Source organism: Oculina patagonica, chromosome 7 (genome assembly GCF_052425735.1).
Source record: "Oculina patagonica isolate OP01 chromosome 7, crgOcupat, whole genome shotgun sequence".
Lineage (NCBI taxonomy): Eukaryota > Metazoa > Cnidaria > Anthozoa > Scleractinia > Oculinidae > Oculina > Oculina patagonica.
The window spans coordinates 24433461-24448169 of record NC_135764.1 but is presented as its reverse complement, the minus strand read 5'-3'; the positions used below and the strand labels follow the sequence as shown (position 1 = coordinate 24448169).

The 14709-nt window shown below is 38.6% G+C and overlaps 1 protein-coding gene across 3 annotated transcripts; it reads right to left on the bottom strand.

Moving 5' to 3' along the window:
- Positions 1 to 5804: 5804 nt before the first annotated feature.
- LOC144660480 (uncharacterized) lies at positions 5805 to 13501 on the bottom strand. 3 transcript variants are annotated; one of them, XM_078521118.1, is made up of 6 exons: positions 13193 to 13501; positions 12806 to 12937; positions 11404 to 12169; positions 10697 to 11176; positions 10139 to 10312; positions 5805 to 6070 (listed from the first exon to the last, which is right to left on the bottom strand). In XM_078521118.1, exons 3-6 carry the CDS (start codon positions 12131 to 12133, stop codon positions 6027 to 6029), a joined length of 1428 nt encoding a protein of 475 aa, XP_078377244.1. In that variant the 5' UTR covers positions 12134 to 12169; positions 12806 to 12937; positions 13193 to 13501; the 3' UTR covers positions 5805 to 6026. The 3 variants fall into 3 exon arrangements, with proteins under 3 accessions (XP_078377244.1, XP_078377246.1, XP_078377245.1); XM_078521120.1 differs by having other exon boundaries at positions 10139 to 10288; positions 13193 to 13500; XM_078521119.1 differs by having other exon boundaries at positions 10697 to 11174; positions 11408 to 12169; positions 13193 to 13498.
- Between the last annotated feature and the right edge of the window lie 1208 nt (positions 13502 to 14709).

Genomic DNA, 14709 nt, shown 5'->3' with positions numbered 1-14709 from the left:
GACTTCTTTCCTGGCGCTAGCTCCTCGCTAACATAGCATGAACTTTTTCAGGTTTAAATTAAATTGTACAAATGTTTGTGTAGCAAGAGAAAATTAATTCAGGTTTATATCGTTAAAATAAAGCCGCCTTTCGTATCCAAAAAAGTATTTATGAGAAGGCAGAATTATTTTTTTTTTAGAAAGCGAAGCTCGCATTAACATGTCTCGCAATCTTGAAGTTTCTACATTCTCTTATTTGCGTGACCGAAATGCGGAAAATAAAATTGATCTTAGTAAATGCACACCGTTTTCGACTCAAATGGTGAGTTGTAGCCTGCCCGCCTTTTATCGCTTCCGCTTACTAAACACACCATACAATCTTCGCTTGCTGTTCAAATTCGATCTTCCCCGGCAGTTCACAAATATAAAGCTGGCTGTATATTTCAATTGTTAAGGAATTTTCCTGACTAAAACATATTACAACAAACTGCCCGACGTGCGAGTTTCTCTGTCAAAACAAACCGCTCTACTTCTTTGAAAATACTTCTTTTGATATGAAACGCAGCTTTAGTTTTTATTTCTCAAAAACATATACAATTTAATTTAAAATTAAATTTTAAAGTAAACATATTTAGAATATTTGCAAGACAACTTCTACGCGAGTTTCCCTTGAATTCTCTGTTTATACCTAATTTGTTTCAGTGGGACTAAAAAACCAAAGATCCTCCCAAAACAAAATCTATTTTTTTAAGTTCTTATGAATCACAAGGTGGTTCTGTTGATCAACTGATCAACAAAATGCAAAATGAGCAAAGAACGGCTAAAACTGAGGTTTTGCTGACGAGGAAGTATTACACCCGCTTTCAGTGTTTGGTTTAGCGGTTTGTTGAAACAAACAACACCTATCGAAATCCGCCAATCACCAGCATGACCTTTTGACCTTGTGGGTGAAACCAACAAGGGTATCCATCGGTTTTGATTGGATCAGCACGTCGAAAGATGCTGAAGATGGTGTGGAAAGATGGACGTAGAAAGATAGCTATGTACGTAACATTGAAAGGCAAGCGGGTGTAAATTATTCGATTACAGAGAATTAGACAACGACATCTTACCGCTAAACTGTATGTAAAAGTTAAATTTCACCTCACACCTGTTAGACCTTAACTGAAATTCTTCTCTTATACTTATGAACTTATAAGGATCAAGATTTGTGGCGAATTTGTGAAGGAAATGCTTTTTTCGACTCGAAATGTCCCACACGCTAATATAAACTTTGTATTTTTTTTTCTCGATCAGTGAATTAAAAAAAAAAATAAATAAAAAAATTGACCCCGACCCCGACCCCGACCCCGACCCCGGCCCCGACCCCGAGTCGGCGTTTTACCGACACCCAACACATCTCTATTTCTGTAAACACAAATCCCGAGTTTGGTTGAAATCGTGGTCTCAAATCTTTCAATGTCAAAACAGAAGTTATCGATTTATGTAAACACAAACGTGCAACTAACACAAACAAATGCAAACGGCTGAAAATCACAGTTACGTTGTCTGAGCAAAAATAACGTATCGTATTATCTGTGTGAATAATCTGAAAGAAAATTCGATCAACCCAAACATGCAACTTTTAACACACGAAAAACGGTTTAATACCACAGTCCTCGAGAATTTGTAGTTTGTCTCTTGTGGTCTGAACACTTCGCCCATGATGCCGTCTTCTATGAAGTTTAGGTAGCAGTTCTCATCGTCAAAGATAACGAAGACGAATTTGATCGCAGCTTAAATATCCTGAAATGTTTTGGTGATACCACTCCTACTTATGAATCCGTAAAAATTGAAGTCTTCTGCCGAAGAGGCGAAAAACTTTCCACACTTGTGCAAACCTGTTCCATAATATCCCTTCACTTCGTACTCACTCCGTAAAAACTAAAATCTTACACTAAGATTTAAGTCGTCTTAAGTAAGATAAAGGCCCTCCAAAGATAAGATGAGTTCCATCTTATTATGAGATTTTGCTCTTTTGCAGTAAGACAAATCCATCTTAAAATAAATTGAAGCTATTCCCTTCCTCTTAATTTAAGACTGACAGAGTCTTACCAAAACGTAAGGGGTAAAAACGTCTTGCTTCAAGATGGGGAACACGTCTTAGAGCAAGACCTAGTCATCTTACCGAAGATTTTGTCCCTCTTACCTGAGACGCTTCTGTCTTAATTTGAGAAAGAGAATATTATTTTAAGACGATGTTTAAACTTAAACGTTTTTTTAAGACGCTTGGAACTTTTTAAGTTGGTAGCACCTTATTTAAGACGTACAGCTTCTTACAATCAACAACGATACGATTTCGCCACCGAGAAGACACTGGGGACGAGATTGGCGAAAAGGCCAACGCGCGTTTCAACAGTTTCATTCAGGCACGAACCTTCGACAAGCTGCGAATGTGGAATGGAGCTACACGTATATAAACTTCTTAAAAATGCGTTGACTTCGACTCGAAACTTGAAAAAGAATACCCTAAAGGTTTCTTTGATTGTATTTTAACAACTGGGAGAGGTGGCCTTTTTTCATTAGCAACGAAACTCATGGAAAATGATCCGCTAAAGATGGCAAACTGTGAGGACTGTGAGTAGCAAAAAACACATGCAGAATATTACTGTGAATGAATTTAGACAGTAGGAAAATGTCTGGAGTTGAATTAGATGACTGCATGAAGAACTGAAGCTGACTGAGCTGAAGAAGGGGTGCATTCAATGAATTCATTGACTCCGTAACACAACGTTGGATTCGCCGATAACAGCTAAGACTTTTAAGCTTATTAATTCTCATGTAAATTCTTTTCATTTATCCTTGTTTGTATGTTTTTTAATGACTGAATTAAAATTAAGCGTTTTTGTTTTGCATTTGTTGTGTTCTCGTCTCTCTTGGGCTGTAAAATAAGGTAAACTTCAATTCAAGTATATTCTCCGAACGCGCTTCCCGACGCGCTTGCGAATACAAGTGACGGTTATATTTTTGAAAAAATCTTATTTAAAAAATAACCGTCGTTTGTGTGCTAAGAAGGATCCACCTTAATATTAGAGACAAAAACATCTTATGCAAAGATGGTTTAAATCTTAATTTAAGACGAAAATGTATCTTACCTCAGAACTCTTCATTTAAGGGATACTCATCTTACATTGAGACGATTTTGTCTTACATTTAGATGATTTTAAAACTTAATTTAAGATAAAAGAAACCTCTTACCTCAGAACTACTTAATTTAAGATTTTAGTTTTTACGGAGCAGCAGGAGTGAAAGCAAAAACAAACCCGCGAAAATATCACGTGACCAATCCAGCCGCTCCAAATGGTCACGTGAGCAAGCCCAAAATTCAAATGCGATCGATCGTTTTTTCCGGGGTGCTAACAGTTTAGTGATTTCGGTAGTATTTACACGCTTCATTCTTCTGAATCTTTAATTAAAACGGGCCATCCTGTCTATATATTGTTCTTCTGTGAGAATTTAATGTTCTATAATCGAGAATTTATTTGAATTACGTAGATTTTCGAACTATTTTATAATGCAAATTACACATTCGCAATTCCAATTCTGAGATACATGTATGTTTTGAATATTTACAGATTCTTTTTCAGTTTAGAGAAGAGCGGAAGGTAAAAGATGTAAATGATGAAACTTTGACTGAGTTAATTCACGTAGTCCGGGGGGGATTTTAGTATTCCTGAAGGGGAAGGAACTGTTGTTTTGCAACGGTACGACGAGTCGTGGAGTGAGTGGCTTGATGTAACCGATGAAACAGAGCTCGAAGATAGGGCAAAAATTAAAGTTGTCTTGCTCGGAAAGAAAGAAGATGCAAGCGAGGAAACAAAATCGCAGGCAGTAGAGCCTACAAAATAATAGATGCAGGTATGTTTTTATTTTTGTGCATGTTCCTGTTTTATATATTTAAAAATCAACAGATGTATGTCTTCAATAGACTGGGTATCTCCTAGTACATTCTTTGTTTGATATTTAATTGTTTAATAATTCAGTCTGCCCAACGTCTGGTTTCAATGTTTGGGAAACTTTTGCCATGTAAAAAATGGGCTGTTAAAATACTAGATATATTTTTGTTTACAAGTTAGACTGAGTTTTTAATACTCATGACAAAATTTGCTTCCTTGTTTTACATAAAGGCATGCATTGTTTGCAATAAATAATCTACAATAATTGTAGATGCTATTTCTGGTTTATACTGATGATATAAATAACTGCATAAAATTAATTCAGTGCTTTTTTTTCTTTTGAATGCAAGGTATGAGAAAATAGGCTCTGAAGTTATTTGATGATATGCAAATAGTATGAAGATGCCAGTAAATTAAATTTCCTGCAATCCTGCACAGTTTTATATTTTGTTTTGATTAAATCTAGCAAACTGGGACAGCCCAGCTCATGTGATGGGCTCCTTAAACTTACATTTTTCACCGGCCCAGGGAAAGTTAAATTTCCATTTGGCTATTAATTTTGTTTAATGCTTTGTTTCTATCAGATACTTGAGATGACTCTCAGGGACCGAAGGGAATTTCTCCTAATACAGTTGAATTTCTTCTTACAACTATTTTCATATGCGACCAGCCCCCTTCAGTGACCACACTGACAAAGCCCTGTTTACTGAAATTCTCAGTAAAATGCAATTCTGTAATAATATTGAGAGTTCTTGTATTATATAAAGTGATCAGCTTGAGTTATGACCACGTTCTCCTCTGGGTGGTTGTTTATGAGAACTTTGACTGTTTAATGAAATTTGTATTTGTGACCACCTCTTCTATGCCACCACTTTTCCATAATACCAAATATATATGCTCAAAACCTATTGTAAAGGAAACATAATGGTTCTGCATAAGTTATTTCCAATTTTTTATTCTGCTTCCCACTTATCAACATGGCCAAAGTTGTGCACCTGCCAGCCTGGCATGATTTTTTGTGTGTGCGACAGGAGAGGCCCCTTATTAATTAAGTTAATATTACTAATATTGATACTATTTGTCAGTCTTAATGGCAAAATAGCAAAAAAGCCATATAATCCTTCCAGGGAGTAGATGGACACTACATACTTTCAAAAACTCTATGGTGCATGCATGTTCTTGTAGCTATGATATTGTTACTATTTGGATATTGGTTAATTTGATTGTTTATTGGTCACTTTGAATTAAATTAGCGTTAAATGAAGGACCACTTAAAAAGCTTCCAAAGCAGTGTCACTGTATCAGATTTATTGACATTTGTAAACAAACACAAATGAAGTTTGGTTGTTCATATGATACTCGTTTATATTGTTTCTGTTCCTATATGTGAGTCGCAATCCCAACAGCTATTGTCATATAAAAGCCTAGCAGTCCAAGTTTGTATAATTCTTCAAGCACAGCAAGAGCGACAACATCGCAGTTCCCTCCTGAACAGTGGACGTTGATTGAAAAATGTCAGTAAGAAACTATGCATGACTTATAATCTACTTGAGAATATTAAATCTACTTGGGAAATATCTAAAAAAGGACAAAATCTGTTTTGTGTTTTTACTGTGAAGCGACCAAAAAATACCGGGGCCATGGTGACGGGGGTTTTAACAACGAATGTTTCCCCGATGACCGGGGGAAATGGCCAAGTTTAACACTACATAAATGTTAAATTCCCCGCCCTGTCCCGGGGGTCGGGGGGTGGGGGTTTCAATTGACTAGTGCATAAACTGAATACAGCTCATTTTCGTTTAGTTTTTGGCATACAAAAATAATTTCATTGATGGTTTTGGCATTTGCCTACAAATAATTGCCTGAGACTGAGGTTCGTCCTGAGAAAATTAAGTGAAAAAGAAGATATACTTTTAATCAAGTCTTTGTAGCTTGAGCGGACGACTAAACCACAATGATAAATGGTTATGTTTTTTAGGTAACATGTTGTCGAAAATTATTTTTCCCAGATCCTTTACGTCGACAGAGTTTAAGCTTACCTTTACCAAAGATGACAACGTTATTTCTTCAGTGTCTTACCTCCCCAGACGCTTGATTGAACTTAGGGCCTGATTACATGAGCCGGGCTGGCTCGGTTTGCCGAGATCTCGGCACGTCTGTTAAACGCAACAAAACTCAACTTTGCGATTACTTGACAACCGGGCCAGCCCGGATAGCCGAAATCTCGGTATCGCGATGCCGGGATCTCGGCTAGCCGGGCTGAAAATTTTCCATGTAATCGCGTTAACCGGGCCAGCCCGGCTAAGCGGGCCAGCATTAAATTTCTCTTCCGAGCACAATATCCGACGAAAAAATCAATGCTACTCCTTCTAAATAGGATGTAGAGGTAACGTAACCCATCCAGCTGCATAACTGCAAAAAATTAACCACCAAATTGTCGGAAAAAGGCGATTAAGATTATTCGTGCTCTGATCATTTATGCTAAAACCGGGCTGAAAGTCATCTCGGCAAACCGAGCCAGCCCGGCTAACCGGGCCAGCCCGGCTCATGTTTATAAGTTTAACTAAGGGCCTCTTCACATGAGCCCGGTTTACGAGCTGTCTCAGTTACCAGGACGGATTTTGACCTCTGTTCATATGGAAAATTTTAGCCCGGTTGACGGGGATAAAATTCAAGAAACGAAGGCAAAATGGCGACACATAAAGTTGCATCTTTCGCGACTATCGTAGCTTTATTGACCCATTTAACTTTATTAATAAAGCTAATTCGCATATTTCTGAAGTGGAAATAGATACAAGGCAAAATTAAACCATTTGGACCGCCCAATTACGAAAGGGAAGCTATTTTCTCAAAAAAAGTTGCGTCCCGGCGACCGGGCTGGAGCGTTCATATGGGAAAATATTCTCATAGGCGTACGGGCAATTTTTTGCCAGGGGGGGCGGTGAACCATTTGCCCAAAAAATTATCGCAAGTTGCCCAAATTTTTCCGAAAAAGTCGAGAAGAAACGAGGGTCCTGCGATGCACTACCTTATTGTTACTTATTGTCGCGGGACTTCATTTTCGCGATTTTCGCGATTTTCAAAAAATCGAGAAATTAAAGACCCGCGGAAATTAATTCTAACCGATTTCTATTGTATTTTTTATGCTAATTACGTATTTTTGGCCAAATCGCGAAAATTAAGACTCGCGAAATATTCCTGTTCCATTTTCGCGAAATTAAGTGCCCGCGAAAATAAGTAACAATAAGGTAATATAAGCTACCATAGGTCTACATATGAAGGGAAAATATTCTCGTGCAGTTCTTGCATATGAATTTATCATATGGGCTCATAAATCACCTTAAAAGAAATAGCTATCTGCTATTTCGACGGCCGAAGATTTCAATAATGCGATCTTTTCATTGTTGACTACAGATTTGGCATACCGTATGCCCTTTCAATGTTAATAAGTGCGATGTTACTGACACGTTGCCCCATGGTGCTGTTGAAGTAAGTTTTCAATCTGCGCAATGCACACAATGATCTTTCTGCAGAACACGATGTAGCAAGTATCATGCACTGCGAGGATATGTACCACATAAGAAAACTATGGAGACATATCAAATAGAACATTCTCGTGCATTGTCTTCAGCATTTCTGAAACAGTCATGTAGCCTAATCCGCGCAAACGACGAAAACTCGCGTACATTTTCTGCTCGGCTTTCAGAATCTCGCCGTCGATTTTGTAAAATTTAGCAACGCGGGAGAAGCTTTCTTTATCAGGGTCGTGTTTTACCGTGACATAAATTTCCCAAATTGAGTGACCATCATTGTATCCATTATTAAAGGAAATATGAATTTATTTGTTATAACGTTTAGAAAAGGAAGTTCACAATAACTGCTGGCTCAGTTCCACGTACAAGCAACGCTTCTTTGGTGCATTCATCAAACTGTCCATTCACTGGTTCTTTAAATTTAACATCTCACTAGATTCCACGTTCTTTCTGGATGTATCGATTCTCACTGACGTCTCTACTTGAAATGGTGGCCGCCGGAAATTTACGTCCTACAGTTACGAAGATATCAGCGCCTCTCGAAATAAGGAATCTTGGGTAAATCTTGTTAGTGAATCTGGTCTCACATTTAGTCTGGGGCCATGTGTCAGAAAAATCGTTCCCGTGGGCATTTCATGAACATTCTAGTTTCTTTGCAGAAATCTAATCGCAAAAAAGTTGTCTGTAATTTTTTCGAAGAATAATTGTCAAGAAAATAATAACCACGCCGACTTCAGGTTAAAATAGAAAATAAAGAAAACTACTTTAAAAATTGCCTTTGCCCAAATTTCTCTTGCTGCCCAAAAAATCTGAGTTGCCCAAAATTTGGGGGGGCTGCAGCCCCCCCAGCCCCCCCGGCCCGTACGCCTATGAATATTCTTCCCGGTTGTCGAGATCTCGGTTGCAGAAACCGAGATATCGGTAACCGGGCTGGCCCACCTTCTCATATGAACACATCCAAAATTTTACAAGAAAATAGGAGTGAGCCAAGATCTCGGTAACTGGGCCAGCCCGGTCAACCGGGATCATATGAAGAGGCCCTAATTAACACTAACTATGGCGGCCTTTGTTTGATTTCGAAACTGCGACATTTTTCCCAGATCTTTCCGTTACCACGGTGTTTAAGTGCCATTGTTAAAAAGATTGAAAACCAAGGAAGAAAATTAAGGCTGAGTTAAAAACAATTCTGTTTGAAAACTAGTTCTCCATCTTATTTGCTGCAAAATAAAATTTACTTGCCGCGACTAATTGCTATAACGAAGGATGCGTTTATGATTCCTTATGTATCATTTAGTACTATACGCATGGTTTAAAAAAAAAACACTAGAATTTACTTGACGTTTCGTATGCTACAGCACAGATCTTCAGAAGTGTCAGAGGTACTGGTAGCGAGCTGAACAATTATTAACAACAACAATAACAATAGGTCAGAGTAATAAAAACACAGCTTTTCACTGCCAACATTGTCGAGGGTGGGTTTTAAGTCCCGTATTAACAATGTTTCTTTTATTTTGCAATGTAAGTCAGATCGTCCACTGGCTAAGATGGCTAAGATCTGGAAATGGTCCCACTTGATGTTGTGACCATTTCTAAAAGAGACATAAATTTGATTGCAAAAATAATATTTGAAAATCACCACCGATGAGCAGAATGAGCCAATACAAAGTCCTGTCATTTGTCTATACAGAATTGTTTGTGGTTCAAATCAAGGAGGAATTTTATTAACTAAGTTACTGATCCAGGTCAGGAGCTACTGCTCTTACCGAAAGTGCTCGTAAAAAAAGCATTAAATGCTAAAAGAAGTGCTCGTTTTTTGCCAAAAAAAGTGCTTAAATAATGCTAATTTTTTTAAAAAGTGCTCGTGGGTAACATAAAAATGCTCACTTTTTTCCGATTTTTTTAAACATAGAATATTACATTTTTTCAGATTTTCAGTTACATTTTTTAACAATAAAATGTAACGATCAATGTTTGATGTCAGAGTATGCTCTCGAGCTATCTCTGCCTTGGCTGGCTGACTTCCATTGTTCCTCGATGACAACGTGGGTGACGTCATCTTGGAACGAGTGTGATGGACTGGGTTTCTAGAAAGCAACCACTGACGTATCAAACCTATTCCCCAGGCCTCCACGGCTCCTTTGAATAAAATGAGGGCTAATGCATCTTTGGACGCCATAAATAAAGTCAGATTGTGCTTTTTAACACAAAATACGACAAATAGTCAGTCGAAAATCCAAAATTAAGCTAGCAGTGCTTTTTGGGATAAAATGTAAAAAAAAAATGCTCGCGAAGCCAAATAATGCCAAAAAAAGTAGGAGTCAAGAATGGTCCCTCAAAATGTCGCAGTGCTCGCAATGCTCGCAAAATTTTAGTGGGTGCTCGTTTGCTCGTGCTCGCACATTTTTACAAGTGCTCGCATGCTCGGTTTTTATTGTAGGTAGGTTTTTGAAAAGTGCTCGTTGCTCGCAAGGCTAATTGTTGTCAATGCTCGTGCTCGCAAAGAAAAACGCTGTGCTCGCATGCTCGCAAATGCTCGCAAAGACCATTTGATACCCCTATTTATAGCTACTTATCCAGCTGATGGCCATGATCGTGGCTGTACCAAGATGCAATCCACTGAATCGACTACTGCAGGTACTTTCTCTCATACTCGAACATTAAAGGCATCATTTGAAAGTAATGTTTTGTTACCTTGACCGCTGTCTGAGTCATGCACTTGAGCACTTGGATCTGGCTTCTTTGCGGAGACATCAACAATATCCTTTTCTTTCGGCGTGGTATGTTCTCCAGGAACCGATTCTGAAAACGTATTTTGTGCTTCAACTTGGCTTCCGCTTCTGTCTGTAAATGATAAACAGGAAGAGGCTATGGACGACAAATGTTTGACTTCAGAAAATCATCCTCTTATAGATTATTCACTTAGTCACTTAGAACTAATACTAAAATAACTATCTCGTTTTTAGCCTAAATTAGCACTTTACTCACAAGTAATCTTTTGGCATATTCAATGCCCGTTTCGTTTTATGGCCTCTTTAAAGCGAAACAGCATTTTTCCTTGATAGATGCGACCCGAGGCCATAGCTTTATAATCTCAGAAAATTTCAACTAAAACCATTTCCCATTAAAATTTATTTTTCTTATAAAAAAGCCTGGAAAATTAATGTGACAACTAATGTGGAGGAATAATTCCACCACCGACGACTGGCTAAAAAGTACGGGCAAAACCTTATAATTGGATTATATACTCACCTGAAAGATTTTCCATAAAGATCTGTTTGCCTTTCATATACTCCTCCTCAGAAATGAAAGTTTTCAGCTTCACGTCAGTAAGGCCAAGCTTCTCCAAAACTTGTGGTGTTATCAACAGTTTTTGAACCATCTCACCAAGATGGCCACTACGGTAATCTTCCCACAGTGCTTCAAGGATCTGCAATGAGCTACATTCAACTGTAATTAATAAACTTCCCGATGCAAATCTTCGAACGATGACGTAAAGCCTTCGTAAGTATTCAAAAACTCTGTCGACGTATTTCTTTATAACATTCCAGACTTCACTCTCTGTAGGAGGATTCTGGTGATGCTCACCCTCTGTCCCTACTTCTTGTGGCTGCTCTGGCGATATAGGCACGGTGCACGTCATGTCTGACTCGACCACCCTCGGTGAATGGCTGAAGCTGATTGAAACATCACCTTGTGAAATCCTGTCAATATGGATGTGGATATGCAGCTCTGTATGAGAATAACGAAACAATTTTCTTGACGTAAGCGAAATTCAGAAAACTTAACGTATCATACAGGGTTTGTTACTAGAAAGGATTAAAAGAGTTTCCAGTGTTAAATTGATAGTTGTAACAAGAAGAAAACATATTTGTATCATGTCGACCAGGGATTTTGTGGTAAGCGTTCGTTCAGGAATTATTCTTGATTATTTATAAAAGAAAACGTTCGAAACTAACCTACGGCTACGGTTTGTGTCAATTGCTTCACGTCTTTTCCCAGGGCTTGGACTTCTTCTTGAAGTTTTTCCTGGCCCTCAATCTGTCGCTCCACCGCTTCTTTTAATTCATAGTCTTTCTTGTACCAAGAGTCTAGATCTTTAGCATACCGCTCTTCTGCTGGCGTCAAAGGATCGTGTAAATATTTTTTAATGGCCTTCTTCCACTCGTTTTTCTTTGCAGGACTTATGGTTCCGGCGATTCTTATCAGGGTCTCACTGATTTCTTTCCAAAGAGGAACAAACTCGGTGTCAGATATTTCCATGGTCTTTTTGTGGCCATAAACCTCATTGCGATAATATTTGATTCGCACTAAATCTGCCTCACGACTGTGGTCTGAGCTGTTTGGTAAATCGTCCCATCCCCTGGGACCGGGAGGAGGGGTGAGGTTACATATTGTCCTTAATAACCTGAAGATTAATGTGATGTCAAATTCAGTGGACTTGCCGTACCCCCCTGTGGATGGGTACAGCTTGTCCCACTCTGGTTTGGTTGTTCTTGCCTTTTTCAAAGCTGCCTCTGTTGCTGGATCACTCAGCTTTGAGGGAAGATTAGCTGGTGAGATAATGGAATCAAATGTCTCTCTTAAAAGCCTCAGTCCTCCACACATCAGAAGTCGTGTTAACCGCTGAAAACTTGCTTTGGGAGTGGTTGAAAGCAAAGTTTCTTCTGCATCTGTGGAGGACGCCATGTTACGGCTAATCAGCAGCTTGATGCAAGTTTAATTCTAAAATTTAAGCAGGAAATTCATTTTAGGTTTTTCGAAGGTTTTTCTCAGTAATTGTTTAAAGAAACTAATTAAGGTCAAGGAGCTGTAGCTGTTATCAAAACGGAATTCAAAGAAGTCGAGATTTCACAAATTCCATGTTTTTTGGCAATCTTTGTCCCCGTCCTTACAAGTTAGTAGACTATTTATCAACAAGAAAACAAGCTAACATTACAATTTTAAAGAGGAGTTTTAAAAGACTGGCTTGATCTACTAGATTTTCAGTGGAACTCCGTTAATCCAATCCTCGTTACTGGGTAAAATGAATGCGTACGGCTTGGGACAAAGGAAAGTGGCCTTGATAAGGAGACGGCCGTAAGGCGGACTTCTAGTGCACTTTGAATCAAATAGCGTGACCTTTTGTTGCCGCTTCGATAATACATGCGCAAGTTATAATTACTCGTACATGTACGTCTGAAATATGTTTATGCAAAATGGATGTTTTTATATTTAGCAATAACATAATTGAAACAGCTTGAAACAGAAGTTTTTTCACTAAATGATAATAAAACGTTTTCACGTTTGCGAAGCGTGAGCATTTAAGATACATATGCATGTCTAATAATACTTTTACAGACTTTCATGTCTGCTGATTACCTAATTCTTTGGAGCGTAACAGTGTTTGTGAATATTCTAGTCTTTCATCAACAGATTACGTTTTGACTCTTCTGGATCTAGAGATCTTCTTTTCCTGTGTGCAAGTTCTTGAAGCTTGAGTCGAGTTATCACCTGCATAATTAGCAGAGATTAATGAATAGCTACAGTTATAATACTTTGTTTGGCTTTCAGCGATGTTTAACTGAAGTCTTCTAAATTGAAAGTAGTTTGTCTATTAAAAGAGATCGATACATGTTCGCTCTAACAGAGCCGCTTAAAACCGACTAAAAACTTTGTGGCACACAAGAAAGTTTGAAATCTTTGTACATGTAGTTAATTCATAAGAAAGTTTGATGGAAAGTGACAATAATGCACATAAGTACTCACCGCGTCTCATCTAGTCCCGATCCTTCCATAAGGCGGAAGCTGCAAAGACTCACGGGAGATGCATCATGAAACGGTCAAAACTAGGTAGGCACGTAACGCGTACAAAGAAGGACGCGAGCTTTGATTCCTTGATCACAGTTACTAAGTGCTAAAAGGATGCAGCAAAATAAATTTCCAGCAATTACAAATGTTCCTTTACAAGTGGCATATTCCTGTAAACTCTTTAAAAGTAAATAGTTATCGCTTTACAACCTACAGTACTATTCTATTTGTTTAACGAATGTAATCAAAATCTTCAAGACCATATGACTAACCCATGAGTGGTGCCGGATCTGGATCAATAAATTACTTAAGATTCGAAATATAGTTGCCAGACTGATTGCTTCTACTTTTACTTTGTAGTTTAATTGTAATTTTCTCCATTTCACACGATTTACTGACAATATATAACTGAAATAATCAATTGATTGTCTACTCTTCAACTAGAAATTATTATTGCACTTATTACTAAAAAAAGTACTTACGTCTAGACTACGAGCAGTCCCTATTTTTTTCGCAGAGTCTGTCGAGCTTGAAGCGAATTTTTTTTCGAAGAGTTCGTCGAGCTTGAAGCGAAAATAAACCTATTTTTTTCGCTTCTCGCCTCGCCCCGCCTCCTCCCCCCGCGCGTTTTTTTTTTCGCTCTAAACTCGACGAACTCTTCGAAAAAAAATCTCGCTTCAAGCTGGACGGACTCTACGAAAAAATAGGGACTGCTCGTAGTCTACCTTACGTCTTATAGGAGTCAAGAATGGTCCCTCAAAATGTCACAGTGCTCGCAATGCTCGCAAAATTTTAGTGGGTGCTCGTTTGCTCGTGCTCGCACATTTTTACAAGTGCTCGCATGCTCGGTTTTTAGTGTAGGTAGGTTTTTGAAAAGTGCTCGTTGCTCGCAAGGCTAATTGTTGTCAATGCTCGTGCTCGCAAAGAAAAACGCTGTGCTCGCATGCTCGCAAATGCTCGCAAAGACCATTTGATACCCCTAAAAGTGCTAGCACTTTCGGTAAGAGCCTATGACAGGAGCGGAGGAGCCCATGTCCAGGTCTTCAAGAGATCCGGCACCACTTATTGGTTTGTCGCTGTGATATTGCAGATTTTTAATATATTTTGAAATTGTATTACGTATTTCAAACTTCAACCAACCAGTAGGGCTTTCTACAAGTTGCTCGGCAACTTTTTGGCAACTTTTCATATTTCGAGCAACTTTTTCCCCTTCGAGCAACGTTTCTTCTCTCGAGCAACTTGTTACATTTTGATCAATTTCCAGACCGAAGATCTCCGAAGATTACCCGAGTGTTGTTCAAAGGCCATACGAACGTTTCCGAAGATCTACAAAGTTTGCAGAAGAGGAACAAACGTTTCAACTTTCGGCTCATTCTGCATTAAAACATTACAAAACTCGTCAGCAAATACAAAAACAGTTTGGATGCAGGGGACCACGCAACGAAGAAAAAACTGCTTGGCTTCTCTGCTGCCGG